At 37.3% G+C, this 26,883-nt stretch overlaps 2 protein-coding genes across 2 annotated transcripts; both read right to left on the bottom strand.

Moving 5' to 3' along the window:
• Positions 1 to 6,794: 6,794 nt before the first annotated feature.
• On the bottom strand, positions 6,795 to 9,997 carry LOC140872077 (dihydrodipicolinate reductase-like protein CRR1, chloroplastic). Its single transcript, XM_073274809.1, has 10 exons — positions 9,717 to 9,997; positions 9,473 to 9,595; positions 8,943 to 9,017; positions 8,666 to 8,731; positions 8,472 to 8,567; positions 7,794 to 7,910; positions 7,599 to 7,691; positions 7,418 to 7,519; positions 7,085 to 7,171; positions 6,795 to 6,992 (listed from the first exon to the last, which is right to left on the bottom strand). Exons 1-10 carry the CDS (start codon positions 9,831 to 9,833, stop codon positions 6,960 to 6,962), a joined length of 909 nt encoding a protein of 302 aa, XP_073130910.1. The 5' UTR covers positions 9,834 to 9,997; the 3' UTR covers positions 6,795 to 6,959.
• A 1,429-nt stretch (positions 9,998 to 11,426) lies between these two features.
• Positions 11,427 to 13,076, bottom strand: LOC140872328 (uncharacterized). Its single transcript, XM_073275149.1, has 2 exons — positions 12,549 to 13,076; positions 11,427 to 11,731 (listed from the first exon to the last, which is right to left on the bottom strand). The coding sequence occupies exons 1-2, from the start codon at positions 13,023 to 13,025 to the stop codon at positions 11,459 to 11,461; spliced, it is 750 nt and encodes a 249-aa protein (XP_073131250.1). The 5' UTR covers positions 13,026 to 13,076; the 3' UTR covers positions 11,427 to 11,458.
• Between the last annotated feature and the right edge of the window lie 13,807 nt (positions 13,077 to 26,883).

The following is a 26,883-nucleotide window of genomic DNA, read 5'->3' as shown; positions in this document are numbered from 1 at the left end:
GCAGACTTCAGCATCAGCCAACAGCGTTAAAGAAAGGAATTATGGCAGCATGTCCTTTCGATCAGTGGGGAATGGATATTGTGGGTCCTTTTCCTCCAGCTCCAGCTCAGAAGAAATTCTTGTTGGTCGCTATTGATTACTTCTCTAAGTGGGTGGAGGCGGAGGCCTTGGCTCGAATTACTGAAGGGGAAGTGCTGAAATTTCTATGGAAGAATATAGTATGCAGATTTGGAGTACCCATGAAGCTTATTTCTGATAATGGGAGACAGTTTCAAGGGGCTCGAGTGCAAGCTTGGTGTAAAGAAATGAAAATTCAGCAACACTTCACATCTGTCCATTATCCTCAGAGTAATGGTCAGGTGGAGGTGACTAATAGGTCTTTGGTGCAAAGCTTGAAGACGCGCTTAGGAAAAACCCAGGAAAATTGGGTGGAAAAGCTTCCTAGTGTGTTATGGTCATATCGTATCACACCAAAAATTGGGACTGGAGAGACTCCATTTAGTATGGTGTACGGAAATGAGGCCGTCCTGCCAGCAGAAATTGGAGAAGAGTCGGCTCGGATCATTTTCTATGATGAGAAAAATGGAGAAAGGAGAATGGAAGACCTAGACTTTTTGTATGAAAAGAGAGAAGCTACTGCTATCAGAATGGAGGCATACAAGAACAGGATAGCTCGGTCCTATAATCGTCGGGTGCGCAGGAAGGGTTTTTAGGTAGGAGATTTGGTGCTCAGGAGAGTTCAGGAGGTGGCTGTAGGGAAGCTCGACCCTAAGTGGGAAGGACCGTACAAGGTGGTGATGAGGCTCAGTTCGGATGCTTACTACCTGGAAGATTTAAAGGGAAAGATGATGAAGAGGCCTTGGAGCGCTTACAATTTACGAAAATATTATTTTTAATGTTGCAAGTACAATTTTCCTTTAAGTTGTAATTCATGCAAGTTACATTCTATTTTTATCTATGAGCAGTTACTTTTTCGGAAATATTGATGTAAATGTGACTCAGCTCATCACCTTAGTCACGCCTCTTAGGCTCCTGACTTTGGTTCAGCTCATCACCTTAGTCACGCCTCTTAGGCCCCTGACTTTGGTTCAGCTCATCGCCTTAGTCATGCCTCTTAGGCCCCTGACTTTGGCTCAGCTCATCCCCTTAGTCATGCCTCTTAGGCCCCTGACTTTGGTTCAGCTCATCGCCTTAGTCACGCCTCTTAGGTCCCTGACTTTGGCTCAGCTCATCGCCTTAATCACGCCTCTTAGGCCCCTGACTTTGGTTCAGCTCATCGCCTTAGTCACGCCTCTTAGGCCCCTGACTTTGGCTCAGCTTACTATCTTAGTCACGCCTCTTAGGCCCGACTTTGGTTCAGCTCCCTACCTTAGTCACGTCACCTCGACCCTGATTTTTGGGCTTAGCTCAGTTACAGCACTTTGATTTCAGCCCTTAGCCCATTTTAGATACTCAAGTACAAATAGTGTTAGCAGGTTAATTAAACACACACTTGGTAATTATGAGGAGTCACTTCACATTGCTCTCATTTAGATGAGCTGGGAGTCAGGGCAATTTGGTTTGGGAGCTCGGGAGCTCGGGAGCCCATTTAGGCGATCTGAGAACATATGCCAGGTCAGATCGGAAGTTTGGCTACGGCAACTCATCTCGGCTCTGGGAGCTCAGCTCGGCTCCTGAAGCTCAGCTTAGTCCAATGCCTCCGGGTGTTGGTTTATTTTTAAATAAGTACTTTGCTCCCCTGAGAGAGCTCAGCTCAGTTCAACACCTCCGGGTGTTGGTTTATTTTTAAATAAGTACTTTGCTCCCCTTAGGGAGCTCAGCTCAGTTCAACACTTTCGGGTGTTGGTTTATTTTTAAATAAGTACTTTGCTCCCCTTAGGGAGCTCAGCTCAGTTCAACACCTCCGGGTGTTGGTTTATTTTTAAATAAGTACTTTGCTCCCCTTACGGAGCTCAGCTCAGTTCAACACCTCCGGGTGTTGGTTTATTTTTAAATAACTACTTTGCTCCCCTTAGGGAGCTCAGCTCAGTTCAACACCTTCGGGTGTTGGTTTATTTTTAAATAAGTACTTTGCTCCCCTTAGGGAGCTCAGCTCAGTTCAACACTTCCGGGTGTTGGTTTGTTTTTAAATAAGTACTTGGCTCCCCTTAGGGAGCTCAGCTCAGTTCAACATTTTCGGGTGTTGGTTTATTTTTAAATAAGTACTTTGCTCCCCTTAGGGAGCTCAGCTCAGTTCAACACTTCCGGGTGTTGGTTTGTTTTTAAATAAGTACTTTGCTCCCCTTAAGGAGCTCAGCTCAGTTCAACACCTCCGGGTGTTGGTTTATTTTTAAATAAGTACTTTGCTCCCCTTAAGGAGCTCAGCTCAGTTCAACACCTCCGGGTGTTGGTTTATTTTTAAATAAGTACTTTGCTCCCCTTAAGGAGCTCAGCTCAGTTCAACGTCTCCCGGTGTTCGTTTATTTTTAAATAAGCACTTTGCTCCCCTTAGGGAGCTCAGCTCAGTTCAACGCCTCCGGGTGTTAGTTTATTTTTAAATGTTAATCTTATCTTCATTCAAGGAGCTCAGCTCAGCTCAACATTTTTGGGTGTTAGTTGAGCTTAACACCTTTGGGGGTTAGTTTAGCTCAGCTCTTATTTCCCATTTGTAGGTCAATTCAGATAAATAAAAGAGAAACAATGTAATAAATGAGTTTGCATAGTAAAGCGAGAAGTTAAATGTTTACATCCCTCATAACAAAAATCAATGCTCATTCTCTCCCTCCCCTTCACCCTGCTCAGCCTCGCCCTCACCTTCCTTAACTGGCTCTCCTGAGGTGAGGGAGAGGGAAAACCCATCCAAATCCAGAAAATCTATAGGAACCCCTTCAGGAGGGTAACCTGCCGCCCTGAACTGCTGGGTACAGCCCTCGAACCCTTTCGATAAGTAGCCATAGGCTTGGACAGCAACCTCATCCATGAACTCGTCCGACTTTAGAAAGCCTTCTTTGAAGCCTTCAGCTCCCTTGGCCAGCTCGGTTTGGGATAGATCTAGCTCTTGGAGGGCTTGAGAAAGCTGATCCTGGGAACCTTTAAGTTCACCCTGCAAGGCTTCCTTCTGCACCTCGGAGACTCGGAGGTCATTCAACTGCTTCAGCCGGTCGGCCTAGAAGCCCATCCGCATCTCCTCCATTTGAGCTTGGAGAGTGGCCACCTCCTTGTTATGAGCCAGATTTAGAACCTCAAGCTCTTGGTTCAGCTCAGCAAGATGAGTATCAAAACTCCTGGTGTTCTTGATGAGTTGCTTCCGAGCAATGGAAGCTCGGAGGGACACCTCGGCGTTCAGTGCGGCAGCCTGGCATAGGACAGAGATCATTTTGAGCTGAGTATAAAGTGCCGAGCTTAAAGTAAATAGAGTATAAATCACCTCAGCGGAAGCGGTGTTGGAGCGCTGTAGGAGCTCAGCCCAGCCAAGGTTCTTCACAAAGTCAGCATCGGCTTGAGAAAGCATGTCCCGAAGGACTGATCCTACTGCTGGGGTAGGACCTACCCCCACTATCCAAAGCTCATCATGGTGCATGTCAAAGAAATTGGAGCGGCATCGGACCACAGAGGTTTGAGGCTTCTCCGACCTGAACTGCCGAAGAGGCACTACCTCGGGAATGGTAGATTTTCCCTAATCCAGCTCTACTATTTTGGGGTGGGGGCTGGATACAACACGCCTCTTAGAGCCTTTGGAAGGGGCAGAGGATGGCTCGGAGGCAGCAGCAGCGCGGGGCGAAGCAGCTTTGGATTTGCCCGAGGTAGCTTCAGCCTTGCTCCTTGGCTGAGCTGGTGTCTTATTCTTCTCTAGCATCCTCTTCATTGCAGCATTCATGACTCTTTTTTCTGAGCAAGTAGAAAGGAGGTCAGTAAAAAAAAAAAAAAAAAAAAGAGCAAGGGCGGGGAAGGGCCATACCTAAATTTCCTCGGACCGAGACATCGGCCGAGCTGAGCCCATGGTGACAGAGCAGATCTTCCGCCAGAAGGGCAGAAGTATCGAAGCACCTTCCCCCTATAGCCCTTAGGGCTCCAGTAAACAACTCCCCCTGTCGAAAGCCCGGGGCAGGAACAGGCAGGAGGGGGAGAGTTTCCCTCTAAGCTGAGCATATGTCCCAGGCATCGGAGGGATGAACAAAAAAGAAAGAGTTTTTCTAGTTTTTGTTTGAACTGGGAGAGCCCTTAAAAAATTTACAATTAGGTCGGCAAGAGAAGTAAAAAGGGCCCTCCTCAGAGCGTTTGGGGAGCAAAAAGTTACAGATAGTAAAAAAAGTTACTTCAAAGCCTAATGTTCTGAAGAGAACTATAAAGCTGTACAAGGTTCGGAAGGAGTTAGGGGTGAACTGCCCTAAGTGAAGCTCATAATAACGGCTGAGTTGCTGGAAGATGAGGGGCAGGGGAAACCTAAGACCAGCTTCTAATTGATCTACATAAAAGGTGTAATATCCCTCTGAGGGATTGTTAGCTCGGTCATCAAGGTCAGGAATAATGAACTCATATTCCTTGGGAGCATGGGATAGAGCTATTATTTTGTCCTCGTCCAAAGCATCTAGCTCGGAAGGATACAGCTCAAACCACGGTGCCACAGGGACATCAGGGTCATTGCCCGAGTCAACATCCTGAGCTGAGGTCGAGGGGCGAGTAGGGTCCTGGCCTGTAGGCTCTCCAACGGGAGTAAGAGCGAGGGAATCAAATTGATCCACCTTACGGAATACTTCGTCTGAGCTTCCAGAGTGAGCTCGGGAAGAAGTGGCCATGAAAGGAATACTTACTTAGGAAGCTCGGAAACTTGGGAGAAAGGTAAGAAAGCGAGGAAGCTTGGAAAAAGGAATTCGAGAGAGAATTTATGGAAGTGAAGAAAGTGAAAATGAAGTTTTCACAGCAATGAGCTATTTATAGAAAACTCGGGTTAAATCGAACCGTTGAAATTAGACAGGTGTACGGCTCAGATTCTTTGGAAAAGTTACCGTCACCTAGTGCTTGTCAGAGTGACAGCTGGGCTCGGCGGAGCATCTCAGCTCGGCATTCTTTTAGGGTCATCTCAGAATAAAAACGAATTTCGAGTCTTTGACCTCAATTCGACTTTTATGGGAGGGACTTGTGATACCCGGAGGAGGAAACCACCTCAGCTCATCAATGACCCTAATATAAAAGGAACATCCCTAATCAACCAGAACCGGTTCAGGAGCTTAGCTCGGGAGCTCGGAGCTCGGCCAAGCTCCCCACAATAATTCCCGCTCGGTTCGGGAGATCAGCTCGGGAGCTCGGAGATCGGCCAAGCTCCCCCACCATAATTCCCAGCTCGGGTCGGGAGATCAGCTCGGGAGCTCGGAGCTCGGAGCTCGGCCAAGCTCCCCCACCATAATTTCCAGCTCGGGTCGGGAGCTCAGCTCGGGAGCTTGGGGCTCAGCTCAGCCCCAATATTAGTAGGGAGTTAGCTTAGTAAATGGGTTCGACAACCTTGGTGAGCTAGCTAAGATGTTAGGATCAATGTTTAAGGCGAGTTCAGGAGTTCAGTAATAACTAACTCACCCCTTTTTATATGACCCCCGGGGGAGCAGCAATATAGAGTCTTAGTGATGACAGGTCAGCTCGGATAAAATGTACATGTCGATATTTTCACGGTCAAGCTAGATTCAGACGAGATATCCGCCCATATATTCGGGATTGCAATCCCGGGATTCTCGGGTTCCTGATAAGGAAGGTAAGCGTAAGATTCGGAGTCCTCTCCTATAAATACCAGGTTCACTTTCATTATTTGGATCCTAATTTTCACTCGTGTACACACACCACTCTCTATATTTCGCTATCCTAGCATCTGACTTGAGCGTCGGAGGGGATACGCCGGAACACCTTCCGGCCCCCCCTTTAACACTCTTGTTCGTGGTTTCAGGTCAGCAACAAATCATCATTTATTGGAGGAGTTTTGTTAGCGCGACTAATTAGCTCATCCAAGAAGATCACTTTATTGAGGTATATCAGGATGATATTTTTTTTTTTGTTTATAATGCAATGGGAGGTGAAAATTTATCTAATTCCATCTCCTAACTAAAAATGACTAAGTTAGTTACTTTAAAAATCGATACATTTTATTTTTCAAAAAAATATCGATGCATTAGTGTAGTTATTGTAAAATAGATTTTTTTTTCTATTAATAATGAATTACAAGAAATTAATTTAAGAACTATTTAAGAGAAACCAATAATATCATTCATTTGTTGAATCTTCTCGGTAAGTCTACATTTGATTATTTCATTAATGGTTAATAAAAAGTATACAAAATTTAAAGGTAATTATTCTCCTGCTGCTAAAAGCGTTTTTTGGTGGCAGCAATGATTATCACACTGCTTTACACTTTATCAAATAGTATATTAATAAATTTATTCTCAATTCAAAATTTACTATATTTTACCAGTGACAAAAAAAAATAATAATTTAGAGGTACTTTTTCTTTTTTTTTGTTTGGGTTCATTTTTTTCCTATCGTGGTATTGTCTTGTAAATTGTAAATAACTGAACTGAATTGTAAATTGTGACCCGTAGAACTGAATTGCTCTCATCCACGAATTGGATGAATTATGATGGAAGTCTATGCATGCGACCTAGTTTCTTTCTTTCCTTTTTTTTTTAAAAAAAAAAATTAAAAGATTTTTTTATTTTTTATTTCATTACAATTGGGACGAGGATTTTCACGTGTGGGATCGAACTCACGTCTCTTTCGTGCTGAGAGATATTTAAGTCATTACAACAGAAGATGTGTTTACGAATTTGAAAACTTGGGAACATCCGAACATGTTCAAGCAAAAGTCAGAAAGTAAAACTAAATTCAGTTTAGTTTCCAACAATTTATCCAAAATGGGGAGTTTTGGGACACCAAAAACACTCGCCTCAAAATTGTCAGCATACATTATAAATCAATAGATTCGTGTATTCTTTGGCTTTCTACAAAAGCTTCTCTAAACCATACACCAGATTCTGCCAAGTAAAAGGGAACACTTCTTTTAGCACAAGCAAAAATAACATAATGGATTCAAAAATCGGGGTTTCTCGGAAAATAAATAGATCACCTTTAGCCGGACAACTTTTCTAATGGCTAGAATAAGGCCTGGCATGAGACATTGCACGCCCACGATGTCGTGTTTGATGGTGTAAACCTGCAACAGACATCGTTTTTAAGCAGCTCAATCTGCCACATACATGGTGTGAAAATATCTACCATATTGTACTAGGCAGTGGCACAGTGCAACAGCTCGACCGCCATTATATGCAATCTATGTTCGTTACTTCATTAATAACAACGCTGCTAAATAGTAAGTAATGTTATATATGCAGCAGATGAAACACTTTTGATCATCGGTCTTTTAGATGGTCTGTGTGTGAGGATGGTAAGGAAAACACACCTCGCCTGGCCTAGAAAAGTAGACGGAGGTGCTGGATGGAAGACCTGGAAGAATCAAGCTGTGCACTCTTACCCCATCTTCTCCCACAACTTCACCCCTTGCCTAACACAAGTTAATTATTTCAAGACGCATGAGTTCTCCTAAAGACACTGTGACATAATATTTCTAGTCGCGTGTGTACCTTAATGTCTGTTGAAACGTCTTCTCGATTGTACATATGACCGAGGTTTGTGATGTTGTTTGCTATTTGTATCGCATCCTGGGATGGAAAATCCTGTCCCGGCCAACGAAAGTAGATTGGATTTCACAGATTTATAGCTATATAATTATTAGAATCATATGATATATATACAAGTAAGAGAGCGAATTGCCTCACCCCTGGATTTGATCTGGATTCAACAATCTCCACGTTGTTGTAGTGAAAAGAGGCAGAAATTGCAGCTTGCTGGAGCAGTATAGATCCTATTGAAAGGGTTGGAGCCACCAAACAGCCCTAGAATCGAGTCGTTGTAATGAAATTATTTAAACACATAGGAACTTTTCCCATACATCATCTGGTTTAAGAAATCTGATAAAAAAAGTGTAGCATAAGACAACTAAATAAAAATTTTGATGGGCAAAAGGCAATGTTTGGATGCTTTCTTGAACACAAATGTGTATGTATATATATGCTCTGAGGTTCGCCTTTATAGTTGTTGGAATCACTTTGTTTCAGAAACTCCAGCTTATGTGAGGCAGAGAGACAACAGCTCATGAATAATTCCAAAATCGATAGGATTCGGAATCATTTGCAAGATACAATGTTGACATTAGTCTCTTGAAATAAAAATCCAAGATCCCAATATCATGTAATATAGTTAGCACCAAGTATATATTATAGAACCTTTGAATATGTGAGTTTGATATCATATGATGAACTTTTCCAAAGACTCGATTCGATATCGTGAAAACAGACACAAGATAAAATTCTATATTTAAGAATAGCAATATACTTTCATTTTCTTGAAAAATACAAAAGATGATTTTTTGATGAGAAATCTCACCCTTGGCTCACCATGCTGGCTTTCTCACAAAAGGCAGATAATGCCGAAACTGTCTCCATTTTAATTTTGGGAACATAAACCACACTCTTCATCCCAAATGCTGTTGCCTACTTTATTAATAAATAAAAAATAAAAAATCTCAATTAGAAAAAATAATTAATATTGATTTGGAATACAAAAAATTATTTACAACACCAATTTTCACCTGTTTGACATTCTCATAAACTGTAGAAGGGTCGGTGAAATCCACCACCACTGCTGGTGCTTTTGACTGCCAAAAATAAAAGTTAACTAATATTATTTTTAGTAAATTATTAACATTAGATTACATCATAGCTATCAAATTCACATAATTTAATAGTAACAAATAAGATATAATAACAACATTTACATTTTTCAAAAATCTTTTGAATCAGATATCTTGAAATATCGATAGAAAACTACATTTTTTAAAAGAAAATTATATATAAATGGCATAGTACCTGTGATATGGAACCTAAGACCATGGTGAGATCATTCATTATTGGGATTTCCAATGCATCTTCCATGTCACAGATCTAAAATCATCATAGATTAGATAAATAAAATTCACATCTCAATTCTCACCAAGTAAGAAAAAAATCATTTTCGATGACAATGGATTTTCATCATAGATGATTGGAAAAAAAGTGGAAATTCAAAAACTTTACAGTGAGGTGAATTCATTATAATTTTTTATGTCAAAAATATTACTTTTCATGCGTAATCCTAATTCCTGTTTTGATCACATCATAGGAGGCCTGCTCTTAACAGTAAAACTCATGTGATTTAATAAATTTCATTAGTCGACCACCTATAATTACAATAATTCATGTCTCCACCTTTTCAAATCCTAAAAATTGCCAAAAAAATATTTCAGAATTAAAAAAAAATATAAGAAGATTACTTTTAAGTTTACTCGTGACTAATAAAAAAAATAATTTAAAATATTCTAAAGAAATAATTGAATAAAGAGGAATAAAAATAGAAGAACCTTTCCTATGTCTTCTCCAATGAGGTAGGAATCAACAGCACCAGCCACTTCCATTCCTCTGGCTTTTGTTATAGCAACAACAGCTGCTCTACCAATTTCCTTGGCTGCTCCATTTATGATTACCTCTTTCCCATAAAAATTTTCCCCCAAATAAATCAAATGTAAAACCTTAGTTTCTTTTTTTAAAAAAAACCGAAAAATGGGGTGGGATATTATTGTGGGCAGTCGACAAGATGTTTGTTACCTTGACATTGGTCTGAGTGGGCTGCATCGTGCAAGAAACGAAAGGGAAAATCTTGACATTTTTGGGGTTGTGTTTCTTGATTCTGGGGTGGAATCTGCAGCATAAGGCTGCAGCCATGGATTCTGAGGCTTTGGGTTTCCAAATTGTGCCAAACAAAGCTCTGGATAAGGGCTCTTCTTGGTTCACTTATGGTTCCTTACTTCTGCCTTCCAAAGTGAAGAAGATAAGGAGTTGTGTTTATGGTTTATGTGGGAAGGATGAGGCATGTTTGGGGATAACAGATTAAAAAAATTTATTCAAGGGGATTAATCAATTAATTATGCTGACTAATTTGGGATGAGAAAACAGAGTTGGAGGTGACTGGGAAACAAAGAGTCCAACGAGTACATTTTGATAAAACGGCACGTTGATTTGATTTATATTTTGAAAAGTATTATTTTTTGGATTAAAAATAATATTATTTTATTTGTCTAAAAAAGGTTGCACTTTGGATATAAAAATTTTAAATCTATGAATTTTGGGTTGCAAATTTATTGTAAATAATGAAACCATGATCAAATTATGAATTTTAAATAACAATATAATATTATTATTGAGTGAACTTAAAATATATTTTAATTAACATATAGCACTGCATAAATGATAAACATGATATAAATGGATTTGAATTTAGTCAAAATATATTAATATTTTTCTTATACATCACTCATTGAATGTAATATGTTTGTTTTTTTTAAAATTTGACTTTTTTATACAAAAATAAAATAAAATATTTGAATAGTTACATTTATTTGAGCAAAGATATTTTAAATTGATTGAAAAAATGTTTTTACTGAATTAACATGAAAAACTTTAGTAAAATAATTTTTTTTTTCCAATTGTAAAATAATTTTTATTTATTACATTAATGTAAGAATGTTAAAATTTAAATGACTTCGGCCCAAACCATGTCTCAATAGAAGGGACCGGATTAATAAAAAGAAACCAGCATTGATTTGTATGGCCCTTATATATAACACGTCCCAATACTTCATATATTTTGCACTAACCTCCCTCATATTTTATATTTTGACACTTATACCCCTACTTGTAAGGGTTTTGTTTGTATTCCTTTCACTACTTTATATATTTTACACTAACCTCCCTCATATTTTATATTTTGACACTTATATCCCTTCTATCAATTGCTATTTTAATTTTCTCATGTTTTTTAATACCTACACCACCAAACCCTTCATTTTCTTGTATCGCAAATTACTATGAATCATCGACTGGCATGCAATTTATTTTAAGCGTTCTGAACAAATGAGTCAGTTTGGATACAAAATTTATTGGCTTAAAAAACACTTAAATAAGTTTGCATTTTTTAAATGCTTTTATTAAAAAAATATATAAGCGATTTTAGCGTTTAAGTAAATGTTGAAAAAGTAAATTTTTTTAAATAGAAACTCAAGCAGAAGCCAAAAAAACACATTTTATGGCTTTTAAAAAAGCACTTGTTTGCACTTACAATTTTTTTTAAAAAAAAACTGCTTTCGTAACCATACGCATAAGTTTTTTAAAAAAAATAGGTGAGTTTCTATGATTGGCTTTCGTAACCAAACGCACTCGAAATCTGCTACACGAAATACTAAACATTAACGATAAACGAAGCATAGAATGTTGTTAATTAAAATGAATTAAAGAGGTATATATATATATATGTATAAGTAGATTTTGGGCACATATGGCACCTTTATCGACTATGTATTTTCAAACGATATCGTAGCTCGCATACTTGCGAGGCATTCCGAAGGAAGGCCAAGAAAAGAATCCATGAAGAAGTCGGCAATGGGGTCGACTCTCGCGACGCCAACAAGCGTGCACGACCCTTGCTCATTCAGCCTCACACCTCTCCCTCCCCTCATATCTCCGCGTGCTTCCTCCGACGTCAATACCGTGTCCACGACAAGCGGCGCGGCTCTGTAGATGCTCCCCATGGAGAAGTAGAACTTGCCTTTCAATCTCAAATCAACCTATAAAATAATTCATTATAGCTCCTGGTTAATTATATATATGTATATATATATTAATTAACTCATTTAATTATAAATTTATAATCATATATATACATCAACTCGATCGATCCCCTAGCTAGCTAGCCTTTTACTACATGCCTTATATCCTTGAACCATATAATTTGTCCCACTTAAATGGTCTATATACATCTGTCACTTATGAGAACGAAATCATAATAAATATCAAACACTATATAATTTATCCATGTACGTCGTATGGACTCAACTCAACAAGGTACAGCTTGCTTGCTTGCCCAACTTTTTCGTACCAAAATTTCAATATGAAGCATTTTTCAGTTTTTCCTAAACAAAATTTCTAAATTTTTGTTATTTTACTCTATACTAGGGAAAAAAAATACTCAATATTTTTTATACGAGATGTTCGGAGAATGTCACTCCTATTATTAAGATAAGATAGGACATGAAATAAGATATTATATATAGGGAAAATTGCAAATTTAATCATTTATGTTTGTTATTTTACGATTTTGGTCCTATATGTTTTTACATTTCAGTTTTAGTCCTGCATGTTTTGATTTTTGGTAATTTCGATCATTTTTATTCAAAAATGCTTACGTGACACTATACACGTCAGCTCTACGTAAGAACTGAATTGGTGTCACGTCAGCGCCACGTCGGAAAAAGGACTAAAATTGCCAAAAAAATAAAGATAGAGAACTAAAACTGAAATCTGAAAATATATAGAACTGAAATCGCAAAATGACAAATTTATCAGATCAAAAAAGCAATTTTTCCATATATATTATCTATGTACCTGGCCAGTTTCTGTGTTGATTTTCCCACTCAACATCTCCGGAACAATGTCGATGTTTAGAAACGGCGGCAGCGGCAGTCCCAAAAATTTAGTGGTGGCAGTGGACACGGCGGGGATGTAAAGCGAATCAACGTCGAAGTCCACAAAAACTTCACCATTGACATCGGAAAGTAGTGCTGGTGTAGCTTTGCCAATGCCCGATCCCCCTTGGGCGTCGTACTCAAAATCAGGATACCTTGAAATCCCAAGTTTACAACCTCCTAAAGTTTTCAACTTTACGTTTATTACATCCTTCATCTTTGAAACTTCGGTTTCCTTTACTATTGTAATTTGTTGCTGCAGATTAATTACAACTTTGTGAGCCGTACTGAAAAGGGTTGTTTTGTGGAGTTTGGGGTTTGTAGATAAATTTGTATGCGGTTTCTTGTGTAAGATACGGGGATTCAGGAACTGGGTTAATGTTCCATGATTCATCATAGTTCTGGGAATATTAATGGATTGATGATAATTTTGTGGGTAATAAATATTATGCAAGGAAATGAGGTAGGATTATTTGTGTCCATGAATTTGGATTCTTTTGTGTATTAACACAAAGCATAACCTTATCTTTTGTCTTTGGTGAATTTGCCTTGGGATCTATGAGCTGAGACAGGTTCTTGATCAAAATAAGCTCCACGTACGTACCATGAATTTACCTTGGGATCCATTTTTTTTAAACCACTTGTTATCAATTATATATACTAGTGGGCCAGGGATATTAATATATATATAGAGAAACGAAAATAATAATTAAAAACCCAAATTATTATTCATGGTAAATTTGGAAACGAAGAAGATGATGAAATTTGAAACCGAAGATCGAGAAGAGAAAAGTGAGGAAGTGAAATTGTATTATTAATCTTTTATTTTTCAAGAGAAATTAAAGTGAAAAGGTTGAATAAAAAATGTCAATTTTATCCTCTGAATAATTTTTTTTTATTGACAAGAGAGAGTGCAATTCAGGATGTTCACTTGAAAATACTAGAATAGTTTTTATAACCTCCTGTTTTGCTTAATAAATATATATATATATATATATATATATATATATATATATTTATTTATTTATTTATTTTTTAAGGCACCGTTTTGTTTGAGATATGGTATAAGTAATATATAGATAAGTAGTATAATATAATAAAAAATAAATAAGAAATGATAGTTAAAATTGTATTGGATTTGATTGATAGATTATGGTTTATTTGATTTGATTGATTAAATTTTATATAAAAATGTTAAATGATTATTTTGTCCTTTTAACAATAAATAAAATAAAAATTATATTATTTATAAGGGGTAATATAGTAATTTGAATTCAATGATTTGATTGATGTGAGATAAATAATTAATGATTTGATTGATGTAAAATATATAGTTAATATATATATAAATAATATGGTGAGAAGAACGTGAGATAGGATGTGATGAGTTATACATATATTAGTAATACCGTGAAGAAAACGGTGCCTAAGAGCATGTACAGGGATGTGAAGAAGTTGGTGTGGTCAAGTTATCAACTTGACCGCATGATGATGTCAGCGTTGATAACTTCATTGTGTGTTCCTACAATGGTGTGGTGATGTTGTAGTGATGATGTTGAAATAATTTTTTTTATTATGTTTAATATTTTTCTTTAAATATAATAAAATTGCACACAAATATAATAAATTTAAAATACACATAATTAAAATTTAAAACTTACTTGAAATATAAAAACACGCAAAATAAAAATTACACGCAATAACAAAAGACAAGAAATAAAATTAAAAAAAGACAATAAATTTAAAAGATTACACGGCCAAATAAAAAAAAAAGACAATCAATTTTTCATTTTTTTTAATTAAAAGGGCCAAAAAAATATGGCCCTTTATTTATCAACGACCAAAAAGATTTGGCTGTTGATTTAAAAAAAAACTTTTTTTTAATGATTTGTGGGGTTCATCGCACGAAGCCTTTCCGCGCGGGGACACAAACTTCATTGCACGCGGAAACTTCCGCGTGCAATTTCCTCGCCCCTTGGAGGGGCAAGGTGATGAAGTGGGCCGGTCAAGTGGGCTTGATCGCTCCATTTGACCGGCCCTTGGGGATGCTCTAAATGTCTACTTTACATGCATATTTGTTTGCTCCACATGACACATAAATGGCTCAAATTAAGCTCCTAATTACCACTTGGCAAAAATTTTGATGAGACGATCTCACGGGTTAATTTTGTGAGACGTATATCTTATTTGGGTTACTCATAAAAAAATATTGCTTCTTATTATAAATATGAGTAGGGCTAACCCGTCTCACAGTTAAAGATCCGTGAGACCGTCTCACAAGAAACCAACTTTTTCCACTTTTAATGTTTCAGGTTTGGATATTGAGGTGCATGTTATAGATTACTAGATAATTAGATTTCTGACTTTTTAACCATGTTGAGTTTCAATCCATAAATGAAACTGCCAACTATATATATCTTGTTATTATTTCAACATATATATATATATATATATATATATATATATATATATATATATATATATTTATATATATATATATATATTTATATTTATATGTATATTTATATATATATATATATATATTTATATTTATATGTATATTTATATATAATTTCGTATTCACCATAAATTCAGCACTTCAACTCTCCTAATTTTTTTTTTATAGGAGTACCCAAAAAAAATGTTCCATTACTAGTATATTAATGTCGAAAGTTTTTTAATTCTTTTTATGAAAATTTGAATATTCAGATTCAAAAAATTTGTTTTACCGCGGCTATCAGTCTATCACATCTTGAAAAAAAATTACTTTGTTTGGTCTTCCTACCAATGTCCTTGGAGACGTATTCAATTTCCGATACATTAGAATATGTTTGAAAATTATTGTTTAGAAAGGGCCGGGGTGTATGTTTCTTTTAAATTTTAGAAGGAAAAAAAAAACATTTTCACTGTTTTAGCGCATATTTTGCACCAAACACAAAACTCATCTTCAATTCATCTACTTTAAACTGTACTATTGAAATAATATTCTCGTAATATTTTCTACTTTTTTATTTATACAAAATATTTAATTCCACAAAAAATATAAATACAAATAAATATATTAATCTTATGTTTAAATTTCTTACCACAATAAATATATTTAATTTATTAAAAATATAAATATGGTTATTATTAAAATAAATAAGTCGTTAACTTTAATTATTATTAATGAAATAATAAAAAATATACAATAAACTTTAATTGAAAAAAACAATTCTTGTTTGTGTGCGCAAATTAGCGCAGCATATAGCGTTGCAATGGAGTGCCATTTTGCTTCAAAATATTGTTAAATGGCAAAAAAGGGCATCATCGTTGGAGATGTTCTTATATGAGTCAAGGAATCTTAGCACTTGTATTAGTATATATATTTTAACCAATATATCAAATTCATCAACACTCGCTCGTAGCTAAATTTCATGACTTCGGTCAATACATGTGGTATTAAGGCGTTATGTAATACTATGCAATAAATACTTCTAACCACCAAAGTACGTTCATGTATATGGCAGTAAAAAATTGTACTTGGCATGATGCATGTATATTATAATAGTAATTAATTACGAATACTTAAAGCTTGATATGCTGCTCATTCATCGTATAATGTGTCAATCAACTATTGGATATACAATTCATCACATCCAATAGTTGAATGACACATCATTTGAGCATAGAGGTTAATTATTATTGTTATCAATAGAAGTCTAGCTACCAACCATTAAGTTTTATCAAATCTCGATTACTTCTAAATTTTAAGCTTAATTAGAGATTTTTTCATTCCAAGTAACTAAAAATTGGTGTGGCTATAATTAAGAAGTACGATAAATATATGCTCCCTTGCACCCTAGGGGTGCAGGGGAACTTGGGCGTCAGCCCAGCTGACGTCCACCACCTCTTTTTTTTTTTTTTTTTTTTTAAGATGAAGTAGCTGTGCATTTTCTCTTCACTGTCTTCTTCTCTCGCGAGGGAACGCTTTCATTGCTCCCATCGGCCATCACCTTCTCCCCCATCGGCGGAGGCGCGACTCTCACCGAAGAGGCTGAGTAGATGGCGAGGATGGGGGACACGTAGACGGTTGGAGATTGTGGAGACCTCGGGTTGCTAATCTCATCTTAAGACAATTAATGAACAATTAACATTCATTAAACATCAATTAAGAAACCAAGAGCAAAGTAAAAAATTTTTTTTTTTTTTTTAAATTTCAGTGTCTCGCTCGATCGGTGAAAAACACCCGATCGAGCGAGCACAATTGCTCAGCTCTCGGATGGAAGTATAATTTGGCCTCGCTCGATCCGTCAACTTTTGCGGATCGAGCGAGCCAAAAACTCAAATCCTCTGTTTGCAACATACAGGGCTCTCTCGATCTGTCAACTTCTGCGGATCGAGCGGCCTCTAATTTTCAGAAAATCTGCAGATCACATTTTGCTGTCAAAACTTGGTGTCATCCAATCCAATCACCAAACTCGATCCAAAACATGATATATAAGTTCCAAATCATGTATATAAACATAACCAAGGTCTCAAGCATCTTTACATGCATTTATTACATCGAACAAGTCGCTAAAGAACAATAAACGACATCAATTATATCAAGTTTCATACATGTATTCCAAAACCAATATCACTAAGGTTTAGTGCTTCTAAAGTTCAAGACATCATCTACAACCCGAGTCCTCACGTGCTAGACTCTCTCCCAGCTGTCAATGACGTCGATGACTAGCTCCTGCCCCATCTGTTGTCATGCACACATATAAAACAAGACAACAGCCGGATAAACTTCGGTGAGAAAATATTCTCAGTATAACCAATATATAGAAAGCGTTAAATAAATCATCTTGACTCTATTTAAACTCGACTCAACAAATAGAGTACGTAAACGCTTTACATACGAATTGATTCACATAACTTCAAAGCCATCAAGATTCATAACTGATCTTGACATGGATATCCATCTAACGAGTTCGTAACCGACTCGCAAATAAGGTTAACAACAACCTTGGCATAGAATCAATTCAATATAGCATCATATCAACTCGAATATAAAGATCCATTACCTGTGATGGATCGACAACATCACAATCAAATCAAAAACATAAACAAGTATGTGGTTTTTGCGGGCCAACTCAAGATTAGTCGTTCTTGAGTTTCAAAGTCCCTACTTCGCGATGTCGTCATTATACCTTCGTTTATCTCGGTTCTGAACTCTTCAAATCTGTAAGATATAATCAAAATACATATATCAAACTTCAAATTAGTCTATAATTTTAGAAACGAGTCAAAACCATCAAGAATTCATCAATCAATCGCATTTCAAACCTCAACTCTTTCTTCGTCGGTTTAAGTCGACGTCTTGTGTCGTTTAGCCTTCAAACTCAACTGAAATTGAAGAATAAAAATTCTATAACATTCACATAATCAAGATAACAACTTCAGCTCAGATATAGGCTATCAAAACGATCCAAAAACTCGAATCAATGGCGTAGCGATTCAAAATCGGTAACCGACGTAATCCCAAAATCATTTCTTTTATTCAAACTATGTGTACGTGCTCTCAATCAAGAAAATCAGCTGATATAATCTTCAAAACCTCAGCACAAACAGTCATAACAATCATAACACATGCTAGCATCAAGATTCAACATAATAACATAAGCTCTTCCTCCGATTTCGAAAATAGAAACGATACAAACTCAAAAACATGATCAATAATTCAAAATCTGATATCTGCCCTTTATTGATTTTGAAATCCATATAACACCACATAAAACTTACACGAGATCGAAGCCCTCATCGTAAGGATTCTAGAACACTTTACGGAATCGAAATCGGACAACCGGTTCAAAAGTTACGGCAAATTGAATCTCAACGTTTCCAAAGGAACATGAAGAAGAACGGCTCTCTGTTCTTACTTTCTGAATTGTCTAAGGCAATACACGTTTCATGCTGAGTGTTAGAATTAAAACCGATAACTTTCAACCAAAATTGCAATTTAGCCCCTCAAGCCTTCAATATTTGCAATTTGGTCCTCGGCCCTTATTTTAATTCAATTTCAATCCTAAATAATTTAAGAATATTAGAATTTAAATCAAAACTCTAAATATTCCCAAATTAAATATACTTGGATTAAAATCAAATTAAATTCGGATTAATTTTTAATTAATCCCGGGCCTTACATTTCTCCCCCACTAAGATATGAGTTCGTCCTCGAATTCATAAACAGTATAGATATGCAACTGCATGCTCATAAGAATAAAAAATAACTGAAAACTGAATAAGAACTTACATCAATGGAATAGATAAGGAAATCGTTGCTTCATATCATCTTCGACTTCCCACGTCGCTTCTTCAACTCCGTGCCGACTCCATTGAATCTTTACCAATGGAATGGTCTTCGATCGGAGTTGTTTTGTCTTCCTATCGAGAATCTGAATAGGTTGCTCGAAATAGCAAAGAGTATCATCCAACTCAGCTTCATCAGATCGAATCACATGAGACGCATCAGATATATACTTCCTCAACATCGATACATGAAAGACATCATGTATTCCAGATAAAGACATAGGAAGAGCGAGTCGATAAGCAATATTGCCTATCTTCTCGAGAATCTCATACGGCCCAATATAACTCGGAGATAATTTTCCTCGTTTGCCAAATCGAACTGTGCCCCTGAACGGTAAAATCTTCAGAAGCACTCTATCTCCCTAATCAAAATATAACGGTCGTCGTCGTACATTTGCATATCTCGTCTGTCTATGTTGCGCTGTTCTCATTCTCTGCTGTATCAATTTCACTTTCTCAGTCATCTGTCTGATCATATCTGGCCCTAACTCAGGTACTTCAGAAACATCATCCCAATATAAAGGTGATCGACACTTCTTTCCATATAATGCTTCAAATGGTGCCATCTCTATACTCGTCTGATAACTGTTGTTATAAGAAAATTCCACAAGTGGTATAGAATTTTGCCATGTAACTCCAAAATCAAGTACTATAGCTCTAAGCATATCCTCAAGCGTCTGAATAGTTCGTTCGGATTGACCGTCAGTTTGAGGATGATAAGCGGTATTCAAATGTAAGCGCGTACCTAGAGCTTCCTGTAGGCTATGCCAAAAGTGCGAAGTAAACCTCGGATCTCGATCAGATACAATCGACTTTGGCACACCATGTAGTCTTACCACTTCTCGAATATAGAGATCCGCCATTTGATCATGACGATAAGTCATTCGGTAGGGAATAAAGCACGCAGATTTCGTCAATCTATCGATGATCATCCAAACAGCATCACATCCTCGAGATGATCGTGGCAACTTCGTTACAAAGTCCATGGAAATGTGGTCCCATTTTCATTCAGGAATCGATAAACTCTGTAATAAGCCAACTGGTTTCTTTCTTTCATCTTTCACCTGTTGGCAATTCAAACATTTAGATACAAATTCAGTCACATCAGACTTCATTTGTTTCCACCAGTACTGACTCTTCAAGTCGTTGTACATTTTTCTGCCTCCAGGGTGAACACTATAGCGACTGCAATGGGCTTCTTTCAAAATATTCTGTCTCAAATCTGCAATATTGGGAACAACTATTCGGTCATTCACATACAAGATATCATCGTCACTAACCTTGTACTCAGACTGATGTCCTGATCGAATCATTTCAATCGATTTCTGCACATTCTGATCGGCTTTTTGTGCTTTTTTGATACGAATCAATAACTCTGGCTCAGCACTGATTGCATAAACTGTCATCGGCCTTCTATCTGTCTCAAATACATATCCAGAACTACAACAATCTTCAATCAAATTAGATACACCTACCGTAGACAAGGATAAAGCACATACCTTTCTACTTAGGGCATCCGCTGCTGCATTAAATTTTTCCCGGATAGTATTTGATTTCACAATAAAAATCCTTCAATAAATCAAGCCATCGTCGTTGTCTCATATTCAATTCAGATTGTGAGAACATATACTTCAGACTTTTGTGATCAGAAAAGATTTTAATCTTCTCGCCGTATAAGTAATGTCTCCAGATTTTCAATGCAAAGACAATTGCAGTCAATTCAAGATCATGAATCGGATACCTGACTTCATGTGGTTTAAGTTTTCGAGAAGCATAAGCGACAACATGTCCTTTCTACATTAAAATACATCCCAAACCCTGGTGAGAAGCATCATAATAAACAACAAAATCACCAGTACCTGTAGGGATTATTAAAATCGGCGCTGTAGTCAATTTCTTCTTAAGTTCGATAAAACTTCTTTCACATGCTTCAGACCAAATAAATGGTGCATTCTTCTGTGTAAGCTGTGTAATAGGCTTCGCTATCGAGGAAAAATCTTGAATGAATCGACGGTAATAACCTGCCAAGCCCATAAAACTTCGAATTTCTGGCACAGATGTGGGTCTCTGCCAACTGATCACAGCTTCAACCTTACTTGGATCAACTGAAATTCCATCTCCTAAAATTACATAACCAAAAAAAACAACTCGCTGCAACCAAAACTCACATTTAGATAACTTGGCATACAATTTCTCTTCTCTTAATATTCTCAATATAGTTCGGAGATGATCAGCATGTTCACACAGATTCTTAGAGTATATCAAAATATCATCGATAAATATAATCACAAAATCATCTAAATATCTTTGAAATACTCTATTCATCAATCCCATAAAAACTGCCGGTGCATTCGTTAGACCAAAAGGCATGACTGTGAATTCATAATGGCCATACCTGGTTCTAAATGCAGTCTTAGGAATATCCTCGTCTCTAACCCTCAACTGATGATATCCGGATCGTAGATCAATCTTCGAATATACTGACGATCCCTGCAATTGATCAAATAAATAATCGATACGAGGTAAAGGATAGCGATTCTTTACCGTTGCTTTGTTCAATTGCCGGTAGTCAATACACAATCTCATCAATCCGTCCTTCTTTCTAACAAATAATACCGGAGCACCCCAAGGGGATATACTCGGTCTGATATATCCTTTGGCCAACAAATCTTCGAGTTGGTCTTTCAGTTCTTTCAGTTCAATCGGTGCCATTCGGTAAGGTGCTTTAGATATCGGTTGTGTATCTGGCATCAATTCAATATCGAAATCTACCTCTCTGTACGGTGGCAATCCCGAAATCTCATCAGGGAATACATCTACAAACTCACTCACCACCGGTATATCCGTCAATGTCGGACTAGTCTTCAGTATATCGACTGCATAAATAAGGAATCCTTCCGCCCCTTTCTGTAAGAAGTCAGTCATAGAAAGAACAAATATCAAAGGAATTCTGGCTCATGATCCCTTACCATAGAATTTTCACTCATCAGTCATATCAGGTCTGAACTTCACAATCTTCTGAAAACAGTCAACTGTTGCTCTGTACTTGGTTAACATATCGATACCGATTATGCAATCAAAATCAGATAAACCAAGAACGATACAGTCAAGCTCAACTTCATTACCTTCGTACTATAGTACACAGTTTCTAACAGACTTCACTGATAATATACCTTTTCCCAACGGTGAAGATATAGACACTACAGTAGCTAATGACTCAACAGACAATGAATACAACGTAACAAATTTTTCAGATATGAAGTTATGCGACGCACCAGTATCGAATAAGACATAAGCAGGATAACCAGAAAGAAAATAGTTACCTGCAATCACATCGTCCGGTGCTGCTTGTGCTTGCTCCTTTGTCAATGCAAACACTCGTGCTTGTTGCCTTGGAGTTTGATTCACTGTCTGACCTCCTCCTCTACTCGGTGCTGCAGGCTGTGGTTGAAAAAAATGAACAGAATATGTAGATTAACCTACCGGTCTCGATGATCCCGCACCCTGTGCACCTTCAGAACCTCGTTGTGGACACACTCTCGCAAAGTGTCCCATCTTATTGCAAATGTGGCAGCTTCCAAATACACCTCGGCATTGTTCATTGGTATGGCGACCACCACACTTGGTGCAATACACATCAGACCTCTGTCCAGCTCTAGACTGTCGGGAACTACTTGAACTCGAAGAGCTACTACCACCAGATCTCTTGAATTGTTTACTCTTGCCTTTGAAGAAGTTCTTCTTTCCACTACTGCTACCTCCAGCTTCAAATCGAGGTGGCGGTGGAATCTGTGGCTGCTCTTGGGACTGTCTCACTGGCTGTGGCACAAACTGTGCTCCTCGTTGTTTCAGTATCCCTGCTTCTGCACCCTTTGCTTGATTCAGAGCATCAGCAAAGGTATTCGGTCTTCCCGAATTCACAAGTGTAAACACATCAGGGTTCAAGCCATTGATAAATTGATCGGCTTGAGCTTCATCATTAACAGCGATATGTGGAGCAAACTTCAACAGACTAGTGAACTTGGCAACATATTCTTTGATATTTAACTGCCCCTGTTGTAGACTTGCAAACTCTGCTCCTTTGTCCTTGCGATAAGACACAGGAAAGAAACGCTGATAGATAGCAGTTCGAAAACTGCCCCTGTTGTAGACTTGCAAACTCTGCTCCTTTGTCCTTGCGATAAGACACAGGAAAGAAACGTTGATAGAAAGCAGTTCAAAATACAGACCAGGTAATAACAGTACCTTGGTTTTCCAATGCTTTCTTCGTCGCTATCCACCAACTCTTGGCAAGACCATGCAGTTGATGAATTACCAGTCTCACACGATGATCATCTGTATAGTCAATAGACTCGAATAACTGCTCAATATCTTCCAGCCAGTTCTCGCACTCTATAGCATTCTCTGTTCCTTGCAACTTCGGTAGTTGGAATGACTGGAATCGTTTCAGAAGTTTCTCCATCGGATTAGCATCACTAAACTCATCAGTAGAAGTACTACCCTGTCCATGTTCAGACACTGTCACTGGGACCTGTGCAGCATTTGTTTGTTCAGGCTGATTCGTAGCCAACGTCTATCTAACTCTCGGTGCTGGTCGGGGAGGCATATCTGATAATCAAACAGATTAGTGTATAGTTCAATCTCAATTACAAAAAGTCTGTTTCAGTCCACATTGCCTTCATAAAAGATCGAGTTTCGATTCATCCTCATAATACATGCTAGTACTTCAATCAAATAACCAGATAGCATATAATTCAAACCATTGTATAGCATATTCTTCGCAAATTATCACAGCATCATGTGACAATTTAATATCTGTAATCAATAAATCATATATCATACAATTATGAAAGCAATAAATAAATCAGAATAGAAGACTCGATCTACCCCGCTCATCTATTCTAAGTCCAAGAAACTTATGCTTTGATAACACCTGTTGTGGGGACCTCGGGTTGCTCATCTTATCTTAAGGCAATTAATGAACAATTAACATTCATTAAACATCAATTAAGAAACCAAGAGCAAAGTAAATTTTTTTTTTAAAAAAAATTTCAGTGTCTCGCTCGATCGATGAAAAACACCCGATCGAGCAAGCACAATTGCTCAGCTCTCAGATGGAAGTATAATTTGGCCTCGCTCGATCCGTCAACTTCTGCGGATCGAGCAAGCCAAAAACTCAAATACTCTGTTTGCAACATACAGGGCTCGCTCGATCCGTCAACTTCTGCGGATCGAGCGGCCTCCAATTTTCAGAAAATCTGCAGATCACATTTTGCTGTCAAAACTTGGTGTCATCCAATCCAATCACCAAACTCGATCCAAAACATGATATATAAGTTCCAAATCATGTATATAAACATAACCAAGGTCTCAAGCATCTTTACATGCATTTATCACATCGAACAAGTCGCTAAAGAACAATAAACGACATCAATTATATCAAGTTTCATACGTGTATTCCAAAACCAACATCACTAAGGTTTAGTACTTCTAAAGTTCAAGACATCATCTACAACCCGACTCCTCACGTGCTAGACTCTCTCCCAGCTATCAATGACGTCGATGACTAGCTCCTGCCCCATCTGTTGTCATGCACACATACAAAACAAGACAACAGCCGGATAAACTCCGGTGAGAAAACATTCTCAGTATAACCAACATATAGAAAGCGTTAAATAAATCATCTTGACTCTATTTAAACTCGACTCAACAAATAGAGTACGTAAACGCTTTACATACGAATTGATTCACATAACTTCAAAGCCATCAAGATTCATAACTGATCTTGACATGAATATCCATCTAACGAGTTCGTAACCGACTCGCAAATAAGATTAACAGCAACCTTGGCATAGAATCAATTCAATATAGCATCATATCAACTCGAATATAAAGATCCACTACCTGTGACGGATCGACAACATCACAATCAAATCAAAAACATAAACAAGTATGTGGTTTTTGCGGGCCAACTCAAGATTAGTCGTTCTTGAGTTTTAAAGTCCCTACTTCGTGATGTCGTCATTATACCTTCGTTTATCTTGGTTTTGAACTCTTCAAATCTGTAAGATATAATCAAAATACATATATCAAACTTCAAATCAGTCTATCATTTCAAAAACGAGTCAAAACGATCAAGAATTCATCAATCAACCGCATTTCAAACCTCAACTCTTTCTTCGTCGGTTTAAGTCGGCGTCTTGTGTCGTTTAGCCTTCAAACTCAACTGAAATTGAAGAATAAAAATGTTATAACATTCACATCATCAAGATAACAACTTTAGCTCAGATATAGGCTATCAAAACGATCCAAAAACTCGAATCGATGGCGTAGCAATTCAAAATCGGTAACCGACGTAATCCCGAAATCATTTCTTTTATTCAAACCATGTGTACGTGCTCTCAATCAAGAAAACCAGCTGATATAATCTTCAAAACCTCAGCACAAACAGTCATAACAATCATAAAACATGCTATCATCAAGATTCAACATAATAACATAAGCTCTTCCTTCGATTTCGAAAATAGAAATGATACAAACTCAAAAACATGATCAATGATTCAAAATCTGATATCGGCCCTTTATTGATTTTGAAATCCATATAACACCACATAAAACTTACACGAGATCGAAGCCCTCGTCGTAAGGATTCCAGAACACTTTACGGAATCAAAATCGAACAACCGGTTCGAAAGTTACGGCAAATTGAATCTCAACGTTTCCAAAGGAACATGAAGAAGAACGGCTCTCTGTTCTTACTTTCTGAATTGTCTAAGGCAATACATGTTTCATGCTGAGTGTTAGAATTAAAACCGATAAATTTCAACCAAAATTGCAATTTAGCCCCTCAAGCCTTCAATATATGCAATTTGGTCCTCGGCCCTTATTTTAATTCAATTTCAATTCTAAATAATTTAAGAATATTAGAATTTAAATCGAAACTCTAAATATTCTCAAATTAAATATACTTGGATTAAAATCAAATTAAATTTGGATTAATTTCTAATTAATCCCGGGCCTTACAGAGATGAAGGTGGCCCGTTTCATTGCCTTGGAATTCGTACATCTCCGGCGGCGAAGACGGGTTGAAACCTCCCAAGATGAAATTGAAGCTGCCACATTTGATGATGTGTAGTGAAGTTTCCAGCGAGTTGATTCATGGGAGAGGTGAAGCATTGGGGCAGAAGCAGAGGCATGGTGCCGCTGGTGGAAGAAGAAATACCATTACGAGTGTGGTTGTGAAACGCCCAACTACTAATAAATGCGGAAAAACTTTTTTTTTATGCTATATACTATACATATACGCCCATACATATATGTATATAAAAATAACATACTTTTCTTAAGTAACCTAAAAAAAATATTAAATAAATAAATCCTTAAAAATGTTTCATGCATCAATTTAAAATAATAAACAATACTGCTGAAAAATCTCATACGCGGAAACAATAATAAAATAAATCATGTTTCAAAACTCAATGCAATAATCTAAATAACTGCGACGGTCACGGGGTCCACTGCCATGCTCGCTCATACGTCCTCGCCACCGGTAGGAGCTACATAGACATCATCATACTCATCTGCACCATATAAGCGTAGTGAGCCTAGAGGCTCAACATGTCTAATCCTTGATAACGAGGTTTAAAATAATGCATCACATAATCATACTAATACATATAACTTACGTGGACATGCATGCATGATCTTAAAATAAATGCATCATAAAAATTATTCATCATTAGTCGTACATACATCATAACTAATCATACATAACATAATTGAGCATGTCATAATCATAAAAACTAAGTATGGTCATATCCATGAATGTGACTAATAACCGTGCCGACTGATCAGTCTAGAAACCATCGTACGTGGCGGTGGATAAATCCACCTCTATGCTGGTAGTAAACTACCTCTGT

The sequence above is a fragment of the Henckelia pumila genome, unplaced genomic scaffold (assembly GCF_033568475.1).
Source record: "Henckelia pumila isolate YLH828 unplaced genomic scaffold, ASM3356847v2 CTG_461:::fragment_3, whole genome shotgun sequence".
Lineage (NCBI taxonomy): Eukaryota > Viridiplantae > Streptophyta > Magnoliopsida > Lamiales > Gesneriaceae > Henckelia > Henckelia pumila.
This window is presented reverse-complemented; position numbering and strand designations above follow the sequence as displayed.

What these genes read in the sequence shown, in the direction of transcription:
- LOC140872077 (XM_073274809.1), bottom strand. Translation starts at nt 9,833, where the DNA reads ATGGCTGCAGCCTTATGCTGCAGATTCCACCCCAGAATCAAGAAACAC. An exon ending in ACGTTTCAACAGACATTAAG is followed by an intron (nt 7,520 to 7,598) that starts GTACACACGCGA and finishes AACTTGTGTTAG; the next exon opens with GCAAGGGGTGAAGTTGTGGG. An exon ending in GAAAAGTTGTCCGGCTAAAG is followed by an intron (nt 6,993 to 7,084) that starts GTGATCTATTTA and finishes TTTACTTGGCAG; the next exon opens with AATCTGGTGTATGGTTTAGA.
- LOC140872328 (XM_073275149.1), bottom strand. Translation starts at nt 13,025, where the DNA reads ATGATGAATCATGGAACATTAACCCAGTTCCTGAATCCCCGTATCTTA. An exon ending in TCAACACAGAAACTGGCCAG is followed by an intron (nt 11,732 to 12,548) that starts GTACATAGATAA and finishes ATTATTTTATAG; the next exon opens with GTTGATTTGAGATTGAAAGG.